The 20125-nt window shown below is 35.7% G+C and overlaps 1 protein-coding gene across 26 annotated transcripts in view; it reads right to left on the bottom strand.

Annotated features, from left to right (window-relative positions):
- GPHN (gephyrin) overlaps positions 1 to 20125 on the bottom strand; it is a 280408-nt gene that overhangs the window by 42940 nt on the left and 217343 nt on the right. For 14 of the 26 annotated variants that reach the window (XM_027894065.1, XM_027894070.1, XM_027894071.1 and 11 more), the window contains 4 exons: positions 11816 to 11878; positions 9424 to 9466; positions 5985 to 6122; positions 1077 to 1169 (listed from right to left, as the gene is read on the bottom strand). In XM_027894065.1, the coding sequence (XP_027749866.1) occupies positions 1077 to 1169; positions 5985 to 6122; positions 9424 to 9466; positions 11816 to 11878 (337 nt within the window). The remainder of the gene's footprint in view (positions 1 to 1076; positions 1170 to 5984; positions 6123 to 9423; positions 9467 to 11815; positions 11879 to 20125) is intronic. The other 12 variants (XM_027894069.1, XM_027894075.1, XM_027894078.1 and 9 more) reach the window with 1 other exon arrangement.

Raw genomic sequence — 20125 nt, 5'->3', positions numbered from 1 at the left:
AAGGGGAAGCTATTGGAATACATCCACTGCCTGGGTTTGCAGACTATTTCACGGACAGTTGTTTTCCATTGTTTCAGCTGCCAGTAACAAAAAGGATATTTTAATGTCCCCAGAAAGAAGTTGGGCATTGTGTACAAATTTCAACATGATGTTACAATGATTTGATTGCTACCACAGTTAAATCATCACTAGTATAATGTTCAATCCTGTATATTTTAAAATTTCTTCATAGATATCTGAGGTGAACATCATTAGGGTTACTTTACAAAGAAAAAAACTGATGCACAGAGAAGCAACTGGCTCAAAATGATGTAGCATTTCATGGCAAAGCAGAGTGTGAATTCAGTCTCCTGGGAAACCATATTCACTGCTTGCAATGAGTGAAGTCACACAACTAATTTTCACAGAATACTTCACAGAATATTCTGAGTTGGAAGGGACCCACATGGATCATTGAGTTCAGCTTTAAAGTAAGTGACCCATACAGAGGTTGAACCCACAACCTTGGTGTTACTAGCACCATGTTCTAACCAACTGAGCTAATCTCAGGGTCATATACGGCAGCTGCAATATTTTTAAAGTTCTTTTAAAAGTTCTTCTTTTGAGGTGTCTCCATAAAAGGACATTCTTGTAAGTTTTTTTGAAAATTCTCTAATGCAGTCAATGAAATATTCACAATAGGAAGTTGGATCTGTAACAGTTCAAGAAAGTAATAGATATGTAAGAAAATCCCCATTAAATCAACAATAAAGAATACAAAAAGAATCTGTAATCTAGAAACAGATGTTCCATTATTCTCCTGAATTCTTAATGAAATGCAAGAAATGCACTGGCAACAGAGGTGCACGTCTACGAGCACACACGGATGTACATTTACTTGTGGACTTGTATCCACTTAAAAGATCTGAACTCAGCTTTATGGCCCTCCTTCAAGACAGTTGCAATCTACGTAACTGTGACTTCAGCAATGATCTGAATCAAATCTAAAGGCAAATAACCATTGCTGCATCCAAAACAGGTGAACTAACATGTTATGAAGTGGTTTTCCAGACACTGTCTACAAAGTGAGTATTTACCTCTGACAGCGTAGCCATCTTTTACTGATGCTGGAAATGGTGGTAGATTATCTTTTGCATATACATCTTGAGCAAGGACTCGGCCCATTCCATCTAGAAAAGAGAAAAGACCATGCTCCATGTCATTAGAGCTAGTGAAAGGGGAAAAAAAGTTAACAGCCATGTGCTCTGATAGGTGAAATGTGTATGTATGGAACACAGATCTCTCAGGCTTTTGATTTTTGCCTCTACATAAAAGAAAAAAAACTGGAGTCTGAAAGTACTGATAAAGGATTTGTTCATTAAGTCTGTGCTCCTGGTTATGGTTAAATTGCTGACAGTAGATTTGAATACCAAGTATCCCAAACCAAAGGTTTGGATAAAAGGATACAGGATCAGACAGAAAAATAAGTATTTGCTTCTTTAAGACAAGTTTTTCTCCTGAGATCTCTTAAAATTATGTATTTTCCTTTATTTGAATTTTTATAAAATTTCTTTTTTAAAAGCTTTTAAAATGACATTGCAGAAGTGAATCTTGTGTGCAAAAGGTGAGAGGTGATAGATTGAGGACTCAACAGCAACAGTGGACAAGTTTTCATAAATTGACAAAAAAGTTCTGCAATAGATTAGCTTTGCCTAATTCCTGAGAGCATTTCTGCTTAATGGAGGGTGAGTGAACATAAGTGTCAGGATTATTTATGTAAATTTACACTCTTATAGTTCTAAATATTTTAATAGCTGTTTGAAACATACTCTTTCCCTTCACTTAGTGACTGTGACTGATGAGTTGTAATTTGGCTCAGCTTCCCTGTAGAGACCGATATGAATTACTCCACCCTCAGTCAAGTGGCTAGTACTTTTATGGCACCAGCAAGAGCCTTTTTTCAGTGTGATGTGGAACAGAATGGAAAATATATAACTTACCCCTTCATACAATGTGAGCATAAAACCCCATATTCATTACATGTGTGATTAGTTGGATTGGAAAGGGGTACATGGGTCAGAACTACTGAGATGGGCTTGATGTACAAGGGATGCTCAGCTTATAACAGAGGCCACTGCTCCTAGGGTGCACAGGAAGGCAATATCCAGCTGCAAGTATGAAGGACTGAGGGGAAGCATGAATATTTCTAGAATATTTCTACCAGGAGAATTTGCATGGATATGTGCTTTAGAGATTATGGTCTTTGAAACAAGCCAAAAAAGAGACATGCATAAAGTATGTTTCTTATTTTACAGACAGGGGAATCAGTGGGGTTCCGGATTCACTGAGAAGGCAGAAGGCTTAACACTGCACACTAAATGGACAGGTTTTGTTAAAAAGTGCACCTACTCGATTTGGAAGTGTTCAGCTCCAGTAAAGTGGTATTATAATGAAGATTTTACTTATTAATACAAAGTGATTTAGCTAGCAATTAATTATCATAACTATAACATCACTGTGTTCAGATCCATATGTATTAACTTTCAGCCTGAATTTAATATTCATGGTGCATTTCTGAAATTACTATTGCCATGAAAATGCTGATAAAACCTGTTAAAGCAACTAGAAAAGCACCTTTATGATGGACACTAGTTCACTTGTGCATTACTGCATATCACTGCCAGTGATACACAATATGCAAGTTATTAAAAGCTCACAGAAGCTTGTACACTTACACCAAATAAAAGAATGCAGAAACAGACATTTAAATTAAAGCACAGAAAAGGCAGCTATCAAAGGCCTAGTAAAAACATCCTTTGTTCCAAGATGCACGAACTCTCATACAAAAGTGATGCTTCTAATTTTAGCAGGCATGTTGTGTCTTCCTTTTGCTTCTTGTCTGCATGCAAAATCACACCAATTAGAGCAAAGTTTAACAGTATGTTCTTGGCAGAATGCCAAGAAAGGAATAAATGGCCAGCCAGTAATGGGAATGAATTTCATTACAGGGAGAAAAATGTTAGAATTACTTGGTGAAGCAGCCTTAGGCATTTAAAATGAAGCAAGTCAGCAACTAAAGGACAATCTGAAGTACCTCTGTACCCTCTTTTACTTAAGCAATTATTCTAAAAATACAGCTTGACCTTATTTTGATTAATTGTAATTCAAAAAGATGTTCTGAATTATTTTAATGTCATCAAACTACCCCTTGTGATGCCAATAGCTTTTAACACAAAATGGAGAATTACATTAAACTCACTTTTCAAATGTAGTTATTTGCTAAAGCTTAGGTGATGGAACTGGTACAGTTCTGTGAAGAACTTTGGTTTCTCAGGGTATTGATACTTGGGCACAGCAGTAAGACAGATCTTGTACTAAAGGTGATGGACTTTGTAAATATTGCCCTGGTACCACTTCACTGTGATATTAAAAGTCAGTGCTATCAAAAAAATCAGCTAGACTCTTAGCCTTGACCTGCTCTATTCTCAGGCTCAAGCCTATGCTTAAGCTCAAAAAGTGTAGACTGCTTCTGCATTGGACTTTTATTAGCAATTAAACTTTGGCATCTTCTTAGTTTCATCATAATCATGTTGTCTAAAAGCTTATATGTATACAGAGCTATGCTCGGGTAACTGAATTTAGTTGGAATAACAGGCTAATTGGGGGCTTCATACCAGATAGCAATGATGGCAGGTGGGAAATACGCTTTGGATGCCTTTGGTTTACGGCAGTTCTGTAAAATGTTTTAGGACTGTCCATTTTTTATTTTAATATGAAAGAGGTTAAATGATCTATTGAGTCACTGAGCAACACATTTACCAGTGTGAAAGTCATGTTTAAAAGATAACTTTACTTATCCTCCCCCTCATGTTAGGAGAGAATAGACAGATTTGAAAGACTGCAGCATACTTTGATTTAAGATTAAAATCAGGACTGTACTCGCTATTTGTACAGAATAACATTTGGCAGCTTTATTTATAAGGATGAATGCTATGCAATATGTTTAGTAATGTAACTGAATCAGGTTAAATTAATTGGGCAATTTGCAATCCTAGAACTTTACACATTTCACTTTCCTTACAGAGAGATTGTGCACCTGAAAGATAGTTTTGAGGAGCTCAGTGTTAATTCAAGACACAAAACCACAAAGAAAACAAACATAGCACAACAGTGCTTTTCTGAGTACAGTTTCAGACCTCCAGGACTACATTTTTATTATTTTCCCAAAATAGAGGTATGTGAACTGAAAAATAAATGAATCCATAACTAAATGAAAAACTCAATCTTAATTCATTGCATTCTTCAAAATTAACACCTTTTATCAAACATGCATGTGTGTGCACACATGCACACACACACACAAATACATATATATATGCCTAGACAAAACAATCCTATATACTTGTCTGGATAACATTATGGTGATCACTTAGGAAATTCTGAAAATGAGTTTTCATCTTGAGATTTTTATCCGTAGATTAAGAGAATTGAATTTACAGTATCACAGACACAGATGTGTCCTTTAGGATGTCTCCTATAGGCTAAATCCTGAAATTTCATATGATACACTTGAAAATCTTACAGTGCTAAAATAAGTGTATACTTCTTGAAAAAGAAATTGTGAGATACAATTTTGCACGACACTGCAAAAATATGAAGGAATATGTCTTTGTTAATATCTTCATTATTGATACACTTATGTGAACATTAAATCAAGACTATATTTCTGAAGCTAATAGGTGTGATAATACACACAGGCTGCTAAATCAGGATGTCAATACAAAGACATCTTGAAAGTTTATGGCAGCACAAAGATTTGGTGAAGAGTATGAAAACTTTGAACTTTCAAGCCAGAAGACAGAACATTCTATTCAGAAATCATCTGGACTTCTCTGCTATCTGTAGTCCATCGATGTCCTAAAGCTTTTGCTTCTTGAGGCTCATAGTTTCACTATCTTTGTGCTCACCACCTTACCTTTGAACAATCTTGAAGAATCCCTAGAAGAGGTTTCCTCACCCTTACCTACTTTAGGTTTATTTCTCAGCATGCCTCCTGTCATCGTTTTGCATCAAGAACATTCTCCCAGATAATGGCTAAGCTTGCTGTAAGGGATAGCAGAAGCAAGGGAGGCACCTAACAGGCATTATGAACACACATATTTTATGAGGAAGGATCATTTAGCTAATAAACTTGAGAGGTGCCCTGCTAATTCCTTTTAAGGCCAGAAAATGGCTTCACCTATCCCTACTTACTTATGAGTATAGACACAGTCACAAAATCTGGTATTTTGCCTGCTGTTTAGTGTCTTTGTATAAAGACTGTATAAATCAAAACCAGTTACCCTTTAATTACAAAGTTTTGATAAATCAAACAACAAAAGAAAGTAAGAAAATGATCAAATGATTTAGAATAGAAAATGATTAGAAATGATTAGAATAGAAAAGGAATTGCTGTGTTTATGAGAAGGGGAAAATTCTAGAATGTCTAGTAGGCTAAGTAGATACTGGAAAAACACACTGAGACAAACTGCTAAAGATATAGACATGGGGAAAAGTGACCTGGAATCAATAATCACTTTCCTTTGATCATTAAGCTCAGATTGGAAAGGGTGTTAGTGAGAATCTCCCACAGTAAAAGAACAAAGTGAGCCAATCACCGTACAAATTGGAGCTACTTGGCATGTACAAAAGTCTACTGTTAACCACTGAGGCAAATTATGGTTGAGTATAGTATGTTTGCTGCAAATAACACAAACCAGAAGAAAATTCATTTACACATTTTATTAAGAGTCCCATTACAGACTCCTTCAGGGAGCAGCACTGAGTTCAGCTGACATTCTCCTTACTTTGAAAGGAGATTTCCCATACTATTGGCATTTTCTAAAGCAGTTTCTCCTGGGGAAAGTACTGTTTCAGATACCTCACAATATTAGTAAAAGAGAAAGTAAGTTGTCAAATATGGAAATAACCACCCTAATCCTCACAAAATATCCAACTTAAAATACCTCTGTAATTGATGATTTCTGTTCCAAGCACTGGGGTCATCTCCAGAACTGTGATGAAGGCCTTGTCCATAGATGTCAATGGGAATGGAGACATGCGGTGTCTTCTTGCTACCTTGGTAATGTCAACAGCACTGTGACCTGCAATGAGAAAGAACCAAGTTTACATAAGCTACAATGTGCAGATTCACATAGTGATGTTAATTTAAACCACTTTACTGAAACTAATCTGGCACTTCGGAGTAAATTAAATTAGTTAATTATCATCATTGAGCATTCATGTCAGACACTGGGAAAGCACTGTATTCAATTAGAATCAAGAGAGATTTAAAACAAACTGCAGTTTACAGTTGAAAAAGTTCACAGAAGAGTATATCCTTATTTATAAGGAAAAACATACCAGAAGTGTTGATGTGCACAAAAGGATCGGTTAATCCAAAACAGAAACCCTTCAAGATGATTCAGTATTTTACATTGAAGATGACAATCTGAGGCTAATTCAGTTCCATGAACTATGAACTCAGGACAATTCACTCCATTCTGTTCTCCACAAATACATCTCAATATGCTCTGTGCCGTGCACAGATAAAACATAAAAATGGACATTGTGCCAGTCTGCAATCCAAGAGTGAGATGGGAAAAAGGTTTGAAAGGAGAACAGAGACAGCACAATGAAATCACTGGGCAGTCAGGACAGCAGACAGTGTTTCCAGCTAGCGGGCATCCTACCTATTGTCAAGATTTTGTAGTCACCATAGCAAAGTGTTGTTCAAATGTATAATTTGAGTGAAGGCAGCAGGACAGCTTAATGGAAGCTTACTTTTCCCAATTATGAGGGACAGGCAGGGAGAAAATATCACAGACGTTGTTTGAAAATGAAGCCAGCAGCATGTTTGATTTCATGATACTTACTGAGAGAGTAAACAAGGAGACAAGCTTTGAAGGATTTTAGAAGTGAAGATAAGCAACTGAAAAGAGAACTATTGCACGACTACATAAACTAGAGTAACAGATACAAACCAAAAGATTAAGACAATTACAGTTGCAGAATATCTTGAAAGGATTTACCTAGAACAAGAAAGTATTTATGAGAGCCAAAGTGGATGATGTTCTATATGTGATATGTAATGACATTCCTAAGGCAACATAAATTATAAGAAAGCATTAACAAATAATAGGAACTAATTGTTAATGACATGATTTTGCTTTGCAGTAGCTACCTAAATATCCCATTTGCTGCTGCACATGCCTTCAAATTCCAGAAAAAAAATAGATTATTGCTTTAAGTGTAGTCTTCTAATAAAAAATAACTAAAAAATAGTAAAACAATCACACAATATAAGCTCTTCCTTCAGAAGAGAAGGTTTCCTAATTAATCTGTACATCTGATACTTCCTTCAGCACTAACACATGCTTGCCTTTTTATGTGGGAAATTGTTCATTGACTATTTTTTGCTGTTAACACAGTAACTATCTTTCAGAGGAAGAAGTAGAGACAAGTAAAACCGCCCACCTAATTTTCCTAAGAAAGATTCTGGAAGAAACTTTTTGAACAATCTCTTTGTATGTATTGAGAATATAACACAATGACAAAACCAGGCACTGTGAATTTGTCAATTACAAATAATTTTTAATTGACTAAATTCCTTTCCTTAAGATTGCAGTTGGCATTCTGTGGAAGACAGAAACAGCCAATGAGGTATATTCTAATTATATGACGATTTTGCACACTCTTACACCTCACTTTCTCATTAGCAAACTAGGGAGAAGTGATCCAAATTTAACTATTGTAAGATAAAAGCGTAACTAATGAAAAAAACTGCACTCCTCGTTCTAACAACAGGAATCTCTCTAGCAAGCTTGCATTTCCAATTATTATGCCTGTATTTTGTTAACAACCTCATCAAAAAGGAAAAGGATAAAGTCAAACTTCCCATACCCTTCCTGTGTATATAAAAAGATACCCTGCTTAGCAGCATTGTAAATCCTGCAGGTCCAGCAGATTCCACACATTTTCCTCACGTTTTCTTATAAGCTGGGAAAAATGAAGAAAGATGGTAGGAAAAAATATGTCACAGGAATTAAAGCTGAGGGAATTGTGTGGCAGTGAACAACCTTGATGTTGCAGCCATTAGATGCTTTTGTGTTTTAGTGCGACCTTAAATTCACTGTAAGCTATTTCAAAGACTAACATTTTACTTCTTTAACCCTTAAAAAGAGAATGAATTCAGAGGCTTTGAATGCTCTGAATGGTGCCCAGAGCATTACCTTCAGATTCGCAAGTCTGTCCCTAATACATTTGCTTAAGCCAAAGTTTCTGTTAAAATCTGAGAAATCTCTGAAAAATCTGCTTTCCTCAACACAAATAAAATTTCCTAATCTCTAACAGCTTTGCTCTAACACCAAAAGTAAACCCCATTATTACTGCAAGAGAGGCCAAGAAAATAAATCATCTCTAGGTTTAACACTAGCATGAATAACCTTAATGAAGAAAGGAAGAAAGATCCAAGTGTAACTACTAACCCTTCTCTCACCCTGTTTCCTCCAACAAACAAATACTAACTCTTCTATTAGAGGTATCACACATTTAAACAGACCCAAGAGACAAACAATGATTTTTTAAGTTCTAAAATTACTAAATGGTACTTTTTAATTACAAGTAAGTGACATTAAACAACCCCTCACACTTTCCCAAGTTATCTTTCACTAATGTGAAAATAAATGTCAGATGGCTCTAAAAATAACTACTTACATTAAGCTGCATGCTGTATGGCAAAATAATCCTCTAGCTTAGAAGCAACTAAGTCAATTGGTTGCATAAGGCAGAAAATTCCTGACAGCCTTCTCTTTTATCACCAAAACAACTTCCTATTCCTGTCATTACACATATATGTATACACCCCCACCACACACACATATATGGTGGATCAAATTTTACACTAGAAAAATTCCCATAAAACAAAGGAAAAGAATTGTGCAAATGAAAGAACACATCATTTGGACAAATCTGAATTCTTAATATTTGCATTTTTTGGTTTGGTTTTATGTAATCCAAAATTCAGATTAATGTTCATGAAAGTAAAAATCATGTATAGTCAATTTGAGAATTTCCATTTTCATTGTCTTTGAGTATTAATTCTTGTCCATAAAACCTGGACACATATGATCATTTACAACAATACATTACCACAAACAACACAGACCTCCATGTCATTAGAAAAACAACTTGGAAGAATAAATTAAAAGATGACTCTCCATTAACACATGAACAGTAGGAGCTATTTACACTTTTATCTTCGGACTGAATTTCACTGCCTTAAGTTATTAAATTCCATCTGCAAACCCACTTACGTCCCAACCATACACCTCTGATCTGACTATCACTTGCTATCTCCTGAGCAGTCTTAGTTTCTCACTAGAGCTATGAAGTTGCACTACTTACTTGCTCTGAGGATGTTCTCCTTGCTGCTGCACCTAGACTGGACCTGCAGAGAGAGCACAGACTCTATGAGCTACAGAAGTTAACAAGAATGCAAAATACAGAGATAAAATGGGCAAGCTCCTGGGATCTAAGACAGAGGCTGTACATATTTTCAGCAACATTCTTACATATTTTGCATGAGATAGGAATATTTATGCACAAGAGTAGTAGCTGATGGTCAGGATCTGATACAAGCAATTTGATTCCACACCCTTCCCATAAGAAACAACATGGCCTAAGGATAGTAATAGGGAAAAAAAATCAAAGAACAGTGTTTAAAGTCACGTATTAAGCTTAAGTTTTCAACAAAAAAAATCCACATTTTCTTATACAGTTGTAATTACAGTAGCTCTGAATCTAAGTCCTATGATTAGGCAGAACACTAACATAACTAACATATATTATCATGACTTGATTTAAAACTCTATTGTTGATATATTCAGCTATTATGGAATGAGTTTAAAGTATTCAATATTCAATTTCAATTGTGTTGGTTCTGAAAATGTTTAATAAGAATTCTTCACGATTGGATAAGCAATTCACAATTGTATAAAGAGCTCCTGGCTCGAGCCAGATAAATTTATTCAGCTGTTCCTGTTTGGTTAAAAAAATGGAATGTTCAGTATAAATTTTACAGTGCAATTCTACTTTAAAAGGAACTGTGTGAGAATGGCAAATGGTCTCTCAATAAATTCCTTGATGCTTAGCTGCCACTGTGCTATTCCAGGTAGTCTGATTTCAGGGAAATTCGACAATTCATACCGGTCTAATATTCTAGTAAAACTGGACATTTAAAGTTCCATCTGTTTACCATGAAGATTTAAAAAACAATTGGTTTTTTGAAGAGTATCAGCACTGCAAACACAACACAGTTTAAATGTTATCTATACTGAGGCATCAGCTCTTGTTAATTCTTCTCAGGTTTGGAAAGATAGCACAAAGTGTAATAACGCTGAAGCTGCAAATTTTTGGATGAACTACTGGCATGCCAGCTGACTGAACTGGCAGCACTTGAATAATAAACATTTTGTGTGGACAAAACCCCAACTAAAGTAAACCACAAGAAAACAAACTGAGTAAGAATGGAGTCCTTCCCTTTTTTACTTTACTGACAAATTTCAGTGAGAGTATTAACGAAGTAAAAGCGTGTACATGTGGTGAAAGAAGTGGAATAGCACAGATGATGCCGAGGGTGTAATTTCCCAGCAGAACGTTTGTCTCTGCTGAAAGAGCAAAGAAGTGAAAGAAGTGAATCCAGATTATCTTTCAGACCTCATTTGGAATTTGCAGTTACAGAAAAACTGCCTAGAAGGTGAATATGTATGATCTAACAACTGATGAAGAACGGTACATGCTTGACCCCCCAAAAACTGTCTTCAGAAAGGAATAACCATTAAAGGCTGAAACCAACTGTGCCCCAGCCTCTAAACCTCTTTCTTCTGTTCCACAGCAGCTTGCCCCAAATGTATATTCACATAAAAAAATTGGATTCTACAGCGCAACACAGTCTACTTATTGTAATGGAAAAACTTATGGAAAGTAATGTTGCAACTTAGAGTGGGTTATGGTGTCCTTCCCTGAAAAAAACTCTTGTTTAACAAAAACAAACAGAAAAAACCCAAGCCCTCCCCCCTTCCCACCAAAAATACTATACAAGAAAACTGCAAACAAAATATTAATGATGCCCAAATTTGGCCCAGAGTTGTTTGATCAGATTTCAAAGGTATAATATCAACTCTCTCAGAAAGAAGTAAATATTTACCTATAATTTACCAAAGGACAATTCTGGACCAAAAAGATGGTATAATGGTAGGAAAGAAAGCACAAAAAAAAGAGAAGCACAGATTAAGAGAGAGAGGGAGAGAGAGAAATAGAGAAGCAGGATGGATGTGGCAAGGCAGAAGATGGTGTGTGCAAAAGACATGGGTCTATGTGTGTAAGACTACTGTTTAAAATGGAAGAGGCTCTCTTATTTCTCACTGAAAAACATATGAAAAGAGAAAATGAGGAAGGGGCCTGCTGCAAAATAACCAAGCGATTCAGCAAACTGTGGAATGAAACTCAGTGCGATAACACAGTCCTAAAGAAAAAGGCAAAAAACCAAAAAATACAAAACACAAACATTTGAAACAATCTACTAAAACAAACTAAGTAAAATATGTGATCCAAAGGACACAGATAAAAAGCTACTAGAGAGGAGGAAAAATGTTAGCAGACAAAGACAGTGCTAAAGAAGTAAAATGGAAGTCAAGAGAGAGTCTTCAACAAAGTGGAGGAACAGAAGGAGCCCAAACCCATAGCGCAAAGCAATGTTTGCGAATGGAAAACAGCTCCTTTGAGCAGTAATAGTTACTCTCGAGTTGTAGCCTCTATTCCTCCTCAGTTCATCTTTAAGCCCTTCCAACCTATAGTGGAGCTAGTGTATGGACAAAAACAAGAGATTTATAATGAACAGAGCAGCTGAGATTTGCAGATCAAATCTTCTAATATAAAAAACGTGTCGACAAAGTTTTGCTCTTACAATGTCCAAATGACAATGGCAACAAAAGACAGCTGGCTTCACATACAGCCTCTTACAGGTCATTTTTTTAATTCTGTGCACACAGAGGACTTTATATTTACTTTTTGATTTCTTACACCCAGCCTACAGTTTCCACATTATCACTCACCTGATGGGTAACATATGCAGTATGAGAAATAATTTGCTTCCCACAAATTTTAAAAGCAGCTGTGGAAGAGGAATCCATGATAATAAAATAAAAGGCTTGATCAGCTAGACTTGATCGTTTCCCAACCTATACTCACAGCTGCAGAATACAAACCATGTTTTAACATAACTGACATCAAAATTAGTCATTACATAATACTTCTGTTTAATATGAGTTGCACATTCTTATCCTAAACGTTATTTTTAATCAAAACTCCAGTAAAATGATTTTGAATAAAACCCACCAGTTTCCTAACACATACAGTTTTAGCAGCAATGGAGCTTTGTATAAATGGGGTTGTGTGCTTTAATTGCCTTTTATCATATTTATTATTTGTATGTTTTACTACTTTGCTATTTGTGACATTTACAAAAAATCTGCATTCTTTTCACAGCTACTGTTAAGTGAAGAATCCATATTACATTACATATAGTATAACGACTAACTGAGGAGAGTTATTACTAGTAGTATTTACTATAATTCTTCTCATTCACAGGCAGTTACAGAAATAACAACCTATGTCTGTCTTTCCTTTCACAGGGAAAGTATAGATTTATTGTTTGTCCACTCTACAGCCTCTTTGATCACAATCTGTCTTGGCAAAAGATATACTGGGCTACCAGCCAGTACTATTTTCCAGCATAGTTCAGACAGAACGTAATCAAACCCAAAGCATTCAGTTCACATTACTCTGTTTTTTAAGCAAACTGGATTTTTATGTTCTTGAAGATAAAACTTCATCATGCGGAATGCAGAGTAAGCTTTCACCCATAGGCTGAAGCTATAAACAGAATGTGAAATAAAGTACTCAAAAATAAATTAAGGGAATGGTAAAACAAAGAGTTCTGCTGACAGCTTGTATCTATCTGTCACGATTGATCTGAAAAATGAAGTCAATGACTAGACTAAATTGGATTAATTTAAAATTACGTGATATGTTTTGCTGCAAATAAAAATCTGTCCACAAAAAATTTATTTACAGGTAAAATAGAAAAAGACACAAAGAAAATTTCATGCTACAAGTGAAAAATTATTGTGAAAAAAAAATGAAAAAAGAGAACTGAGAAACCCTTTAACACTTTACCATGACTGTTAGGAATTGTTAGAGAAATTACTTACCTTTTTAAAGTCATAACAAGATTAGCACAGAGTATTAAGTCAGCTCTTCATTATGGGAGGTACAATTAAAAGCCATTGGTTATAATAAAACAAATTGCTACACAAAGATGAAGATTTTCCAGCCCAATATGAAAAGCTAACTCTTACGGGAGTACATTTCAACTCAGTATTACAACATGAAGAACATTTCAGAACAATGACATCAAAACATGATTTATCACCAACAGAAAGAGCCTGTTTCTCAAGAACACACAGCCTGTAGGAGGCTGACCCATAACCTTTAGCATTTATGGGAAAGCACATTGCTCCACTTTGAGGAAAGCATGCAGAATGTGGAACCACCAGCAGAAACCCAAATGTACACAGAGGACTAAGGTACAGCAAAGGGAATGAATTCGCCAAGCTGTAATGAAGGAAGCAGGGAATGCAAAGCACAGCAGCCGTTAACAATTTAGGAACTGTATTCCTTTCAGTGTCCCATGAACACCAGGCAGTGTCCCATGAATCACCAGTGGAGATATGAGGTACTGCACCTACTACACTTACTGCTGGTGAGAATGTATATAACTCATAGCCTTTCCCTGAAACTTCAGCAGTTTTATGAAGACAACTTATTCTCTATGATGTGGGAAAGTATACTGCTGCTGGTTTTTTTCCTGCATGTGTTTTATTACTAATTACATAATCTGAGTTCTGTACAATATACATTGGCACATGCCATTTGAATGGTCTCTGAAATATTTGCCTGCTTTAAATAGATTTCAAATCACATGTGATCTGATTTATAGATGTAGGGTTTCCACAGTGTCTTTCGTCTAAAATACCTTTTATCCTCTAAGGGTGCAACATACATTATTCAGTGTCTCTAAATAAACACATAAGAGAAAACTAAACCATGAACCAATAGCTCAAACTGGTTATAAAACAATACTTAAGGAATTGATTTTGACCTGTTATTCTAAACAATATCCATAAGGTTAAAGTAGGAGAGAAAAAAAAAAAAGAAAGCAATGAAATACATTGGTTGGTTTAATAAAAAGAATGTTTTAAATCTAATCTGAAGAACAGAGAATTGCTTTAATTGAATTAATAGGGAATATATTAATGAAGTTATTATAAAAACATTCACAGGAATGGCTTGGGTTGGAAGGTACCTTAAAAATGATCCAGTTCCAGAAAAAGAAAAAAAAGGTATCTAGAATTGTGTACTTCAGAAAATGCTCAATAAGGTATTTGAGGATTAAATAATCCTATTACAACATGCATCTTCCTTTTTCAGAAATGCAGTCTTATTCAAACAGCACTTTTACACTGAGCTGAACACGTGAGGTCTTAAGAGAATGCTTTATGGCCATCTGAATTAGGACTAAAGTCAGTTCAAAACAACCGAATAAATTTTTCTTGTTATACTGAGACCACCTCTGAAAGGGAAAGAAAACTGAGCACAAGGAATTTGATAACTCCAGACACTACTCATTAACACGATTTTTAAAACAAGCAGCACTGATGGTGGGATTCACCTCGACAAAATTTAAGTATGACTAATGTAGTATTCCACACAGGGAATCACTCATTTGCAGTCAGTGGGAAGAAAAAAGCAAAAAATCATTTGAAGCCAAAATCATTTTAGGACCAGATTTTTACCACTTATTAAGTGTTAAGCTTATTAGGTGTTACTGGACACTGAACAAAAGTAATTTTCAAATTTTGAATATGTCATTATGTCTTCAGCCATATATTACTGAGTTCTCTTTTCTGATTTTTTTCTAGACACCCACACTTTACATACAGATTTTTAAAATTTCGATAATTGTTTTCCAGTAGACTATGAACATATATAGGGAATTCTATGGTCAGATTATGATTAATCCTAACTACTGTTCAAACAGAATGATGGAAGTGATTGATGAATACACTGAAGAAACATGAGGCCTGAAATGGTTCCTTTTACAGGAGCAGTATAAAAGAAAGATATTATTCAGTATTTGGAACAATATGGAATGAAAAGGCAAAGGGCAGTTTTCTGGGATTAGTCATCTCTCAGTGGAAACTGACCTTGTCCTGGAGAGGTAAAATCAAAATATTTACTGCTAGAAGAGGATCCAAATAAAATCTTACACACCAACTAAAATCGCAAGCTGAACACCTCACTGAATGAGAAAACAGGAAGATCTATGATACACACAGAAAATAGAGGAGACAAAATAACAAACCTCTGGTCAGTAAGCTAATGGGAAAGCAAACTGGCTCCTCCAAACTGGTAGTAAAGGCTTGATAGTGGAGAATAAAAAGAGGCAAAGAGGGATTTCTTTTCTTCAGAGTAATTTTACTGAAATGTTTACATTTATATGAGAAAAAAAATAAGCTGAATTTTGTGTTCTTCAGAGCATGGGACAGCATACAGATCTATGCCGTGTGAATAACACTGGAAAGATGGCACATTTCTGTGATATTTTAGGGGCTGTTCAGAGCTTATTCGATATCACAGTGCTTTTGTTCAGAGAAGCTGCATTAATTAAAATACCCAAATATGAAGAGGTCATGCATCTTCTATAAGCTAAAGCCCATATTAAATCAAGCCATAAGCTTGACTTAATTTTTGCCAAATTTGTGCACAAACTCCAACTGGTGCTATGAAAATACGAGTGGGATTTGTAAGACACAAGAAATCTCTAGGAACACTGCACTCCTAAAAAATCAGAAGTTCTCCTACTTTCATTATTAGCTATGAACAAGATCTTTCACTTGTTTAAATGAAAATCTTCAACATTCCCCAAGTGCCCCAGGAATATTCTCCAGTTTGAAAAGTAGATAGTGTAAACAAAGGCAAAGAGAATAAGTTGTATTTCCTAAGAGATACAAGGGAAAGAAATTCCCATTGTCCTTGTTGTTTGTCAGAAGAAAGGGTTTGATTGACAAACCATCTAGCCTTTCAAGTATGCATTAGATGCCTGACTTATACTCTCTGACCAGCATTAAGACTTTTTAAACTTTTTTTAAAGACTTTTTTGTTCATTCCATATTAACCAGCCTTTTAAGCTACTGTCAATCAGATTCATAAGAGATGTATAGAAATTCTTGTCTTCATGGACACCATAAATTACTCTCTAACCCTTGACATACACTAAACAAGGTTGACATTTTAAAAAGCTTAATTTGTATTACAAGTATTTTGCTTTTCAATGAAATTTCAACTAGTTTCACATTTCTACTTCTTGACCCAGCAACAGCCCATTTCAATGAAGCATTAAAACAATGAAATATCCATATTACTGCAAAAAAATGGAAACTTGAATTGCATGACCCTCAAAATAAAATTTTAAAATAAATTCTTCATTCAAATATAACCAAGGAAAATTGGCAAGATTAAGTGAAACAGCTTTTAGGACAGATCAATGTCATGTGTGCAACTCTTATTTTTACTTTAACAGGCAGGCATTGTGATTTCATCAGAATTATTTTCAGCAGGGCTTCTCATAAGACAAGATAAGGCTATTTCATTTTAATCTCCCTGCTCAAAGACTAATTTCACGTTTTACTTACTAAACATTATCCAAATCATCTTGTCTATGGGGAATAATTTAGTTCTTTACAGATTCCTCTGTTGTGCTTGGCTCTACAGTATAAAAGACTATAATACACATGAAGGAATTTATTTTTACAAAATATTTGTGAAGCAGAGGCATGACTTGATTTTACAAATGGGAAACTAAGACCCAGAGACTTCTAGACCAAATTTAACTTGACATGCCTACAAGACAATCCAGTGAGATTACAGAGATTAGATCATCAGCTGCCATTTATTTTAACTACATTTGGTGGGCTAAGCATAGAATCATAGAATGTTTGCATTGGAATGGAACCTTAGATCACCTAGTTCCAACTCCCCTGCCACGGGCAGAGAACATTCCACTAGGCCACGTTGCCCAAGCACCATCCAGCCTTGGCTTGAACACTTCCAGGGATGGGGAGCTCACAACTTCTCTGGGCAACCTGTTCCAGCGCTTCACCGCTCTCACAGTAGTTTCTTCCTAACATCTAATCTAAACCTACCCTCTTCCAGCTTAAAGCCATCCACCCTTGTCCTATTACTACTAGCCCATGTAAAATGTTCCTCTCCAGCCTTCCTGTAGCCCCCTTTTGGTACTGGAAGGCTGCAGTGAGAATTTGGAGCCTCCCCCAGCCTGAACAACCCCAGCTCTCTCAGCCTGTCTTCAGAGGAGAGGTGCTCCAGGCCTCTGATCATCTCATGGCCCTCCTCTGGATTCTCTCTGACAGGTTCATGTCCTTCCTGTGCTGAGGACTCCAGACCTGGGCACAGTACTCCAGGTGGGGTCTCACTAGAGCAGAGTAGAGGGGAAGAATCCTCTCCCTTGACCTGCTGTCCACACTGCTTTTGATGCAGCTCAGGTTACGTTTGGCTTTCTGGCTGTGAGTGTACATTGCTGGCCGTGGTGTGACATGAACATTACACAATATGTGTCTCAAAAAGGATGCACAGAAAATAAGTACTCCTGAAAATGGTGCAAGAAGTTTTTCCAGCATGAAAAGTGAAGTCAGCACTAATATGGAGACAGAAAATGTTATATAAGCTTCATTGGTACCCATTCAGGCCTTCGTGCTACAGCACTACAGCACCATTCAACCCAGCTGCTACTGCTGGGAAACACAATTCAGTTCTCTTAATGTCTAGTCATTGTCATCCCTTTAATCCAAGGTCTGCGGAGTGAAAACCATCTCTCCATTGATGTTTGAAGGAGTCTGACTCAAATCTGTAACTCCTAACAAAGTCTACAACCCGTATTTCATGCTTACAGTCTTATCTTCTGGGAAGCTGACTGCATAGGTAACATGACTTGCATTTCTGTGTTAAAGGAATATGAACACACGCAAGCAGGAACAAAAAAATCAAAGACTGTGTGGCTTCAAAAGCCACCAATCAAGTGAACAGTTGACCTTCAGGCCCAAAGGAGTCAACAAAAGGCCATCATCCAATTTCTTACATTTTTAAATCATCTTTAAAGTTAATTTTCACCTTTTTCTGTTGCTGTTTACCAGTAATTTTAGTTGGAGATTTCTATAGTTATTATTATTCTAAAGCAAATAGTTGGACTACTTCTTAAACTATATGAGCAGGAACAAAACATGTTTCCCCATGTAGTATGATCATAATTTCTGCACTAGCATAACTCCAAAGCAGTTATTTTAGTTAAGTTTAATATTTTTATTTGAACTAGGAGCACCACATTTGAAGGGCTTCAAGTATGAGAGCTAAAAGTAGTAAACAGAGGGAACAATATGGTGTATATTATAGTCACTGATGTATACAATATTCAGCCAAAATCTCAGACTTTCAAGTATAAAAATGAAAAAAGCTCTTCTAAGTTAAGCTTCAAACAAGTGCACAGGTGTACTTGAAGCTCTTCAAATTTGATGCTCCTAGCTCAAGTAAAAATATTGAGTTTAACTAAAATAAAGAAGTTTTTTCCATGTTAGAAAACTGCATTTGGAACACTGGAAAAAAAGGAAGATAACACAGGAAGCTCTGATGGGAACCCACTGACATTTGAGCTATGCATTACTGATACTGACACCACTGTGTGTATCTGATTTCCATGTATTAAAACAGACACTGCCCACTAGAGAAACATGTAAATTGGATCACATGGATGGCATTTCATATCAGTGATTACTCCAAGAGCTGTAACGGCAGTGTAATAAAAGCTTTGCTCACTTTGATTCACTGCTATTTCAGAATCTAGACTATTTTTTCCACAGATTCTATTACTGAGGCTGACTCCGAAGAGTTAGATTGCTTTGGGAGCTGAACCTAAAGAAGAGTTGCACTAAGTGTTATTACTAGCGTAATAGAATGCAAAATAATGTCTGGCTTTTCAAACAAGATGATTTAAGTAGTAAAAAAGTAAATTCTAAACACTACAGGCTGGTGAACAGCTTAATGTTGGATTTAAAAAGAAAACAGTGGTTGTCTAGAAAAGAAATCTCACAGTTATATCTAATCAAGCCAATTTTATTGCCATACAGTCAAAAAAATGGTACAGCACAAGAAAATGGAAAAAACTCCTCTGCTTAAATGCATGTATCTTTAGTGAAATAACGACAAGACTGACTTTGGAAAATGTGAAGGAGTCTAAGCTATAATCAGTCAAAAAGAAAATGACATTCATAGCTCTCTAGTTTGATCTAATTTGTTCCATAAGGGATTGCACATCTCTAGCAGGGTGAAATGTCTCCCTGTTTTGTGGTACAAGAAACAAGGGGAAGAATTTACTAAAAACTGAAACATAAAAATTTGTCTTGAAACAAAAAGTAAGGAACTTCAAAGTTCCAAATGGGAAAGGAGGGAAATTATTTCTGAATTACTTGGGTTTTAGAATATAGAAATGTATATTACATTATCTGGAAAATAGTTTTAACTTTATCATTTAACTTCTTAGTGCCTATGCTTCCTAATAAACATTTTAAACTTTATTTGTTCTTTCTCTGATAAATGCAGAGCTGAGAAGTATTTTACGATAATGAAAATCAATTAAAAAGTATTGCAATTTTGTTAAGTTGAATAAATAAGGGTTAAGCCAAAATCTGTAACATGAAATGACATGCCATACAAAACCCCTTCTTTTACCACTCTCCCAAGTGTTAAATAGTTCTTTGTAAATGAACTTAGTGCTTGAACTGAACATACTAGAAGAGAACAAAATAATAAGTGCAAAGGGTTAATATGAAGGGATAATTTTATTTGGCAGAATTCACAAGGTAAGTACCATGCACAGAGAAAATGTAAGGTTGGGTAAAATTCTGCTTCTATTTTGAAT

The sequence above is a fragment of the Empidonax traillii genome, unplaced genomic scaffold (genome assembly GCF_003031625.1).
Source record: "Empidonax traillii isolate 1590-97213 ecotype Southwest subspecies unplaced genomic scaffold, ASM303162v1 scaffold415:size763157, whole genome shotgun sequence".
Taxonomy (NCBI): domain Eukaryota; kingdom Metazoa; phylum Chordata; class Aves; order Passeriformes; family Tyrannidae; genus Empidonax; species Empidonax traillii.
Note: the sequence above shows the minus strand (reverse complement) of the source record. Positions and strands in the feature narration are given on the sequence as shown.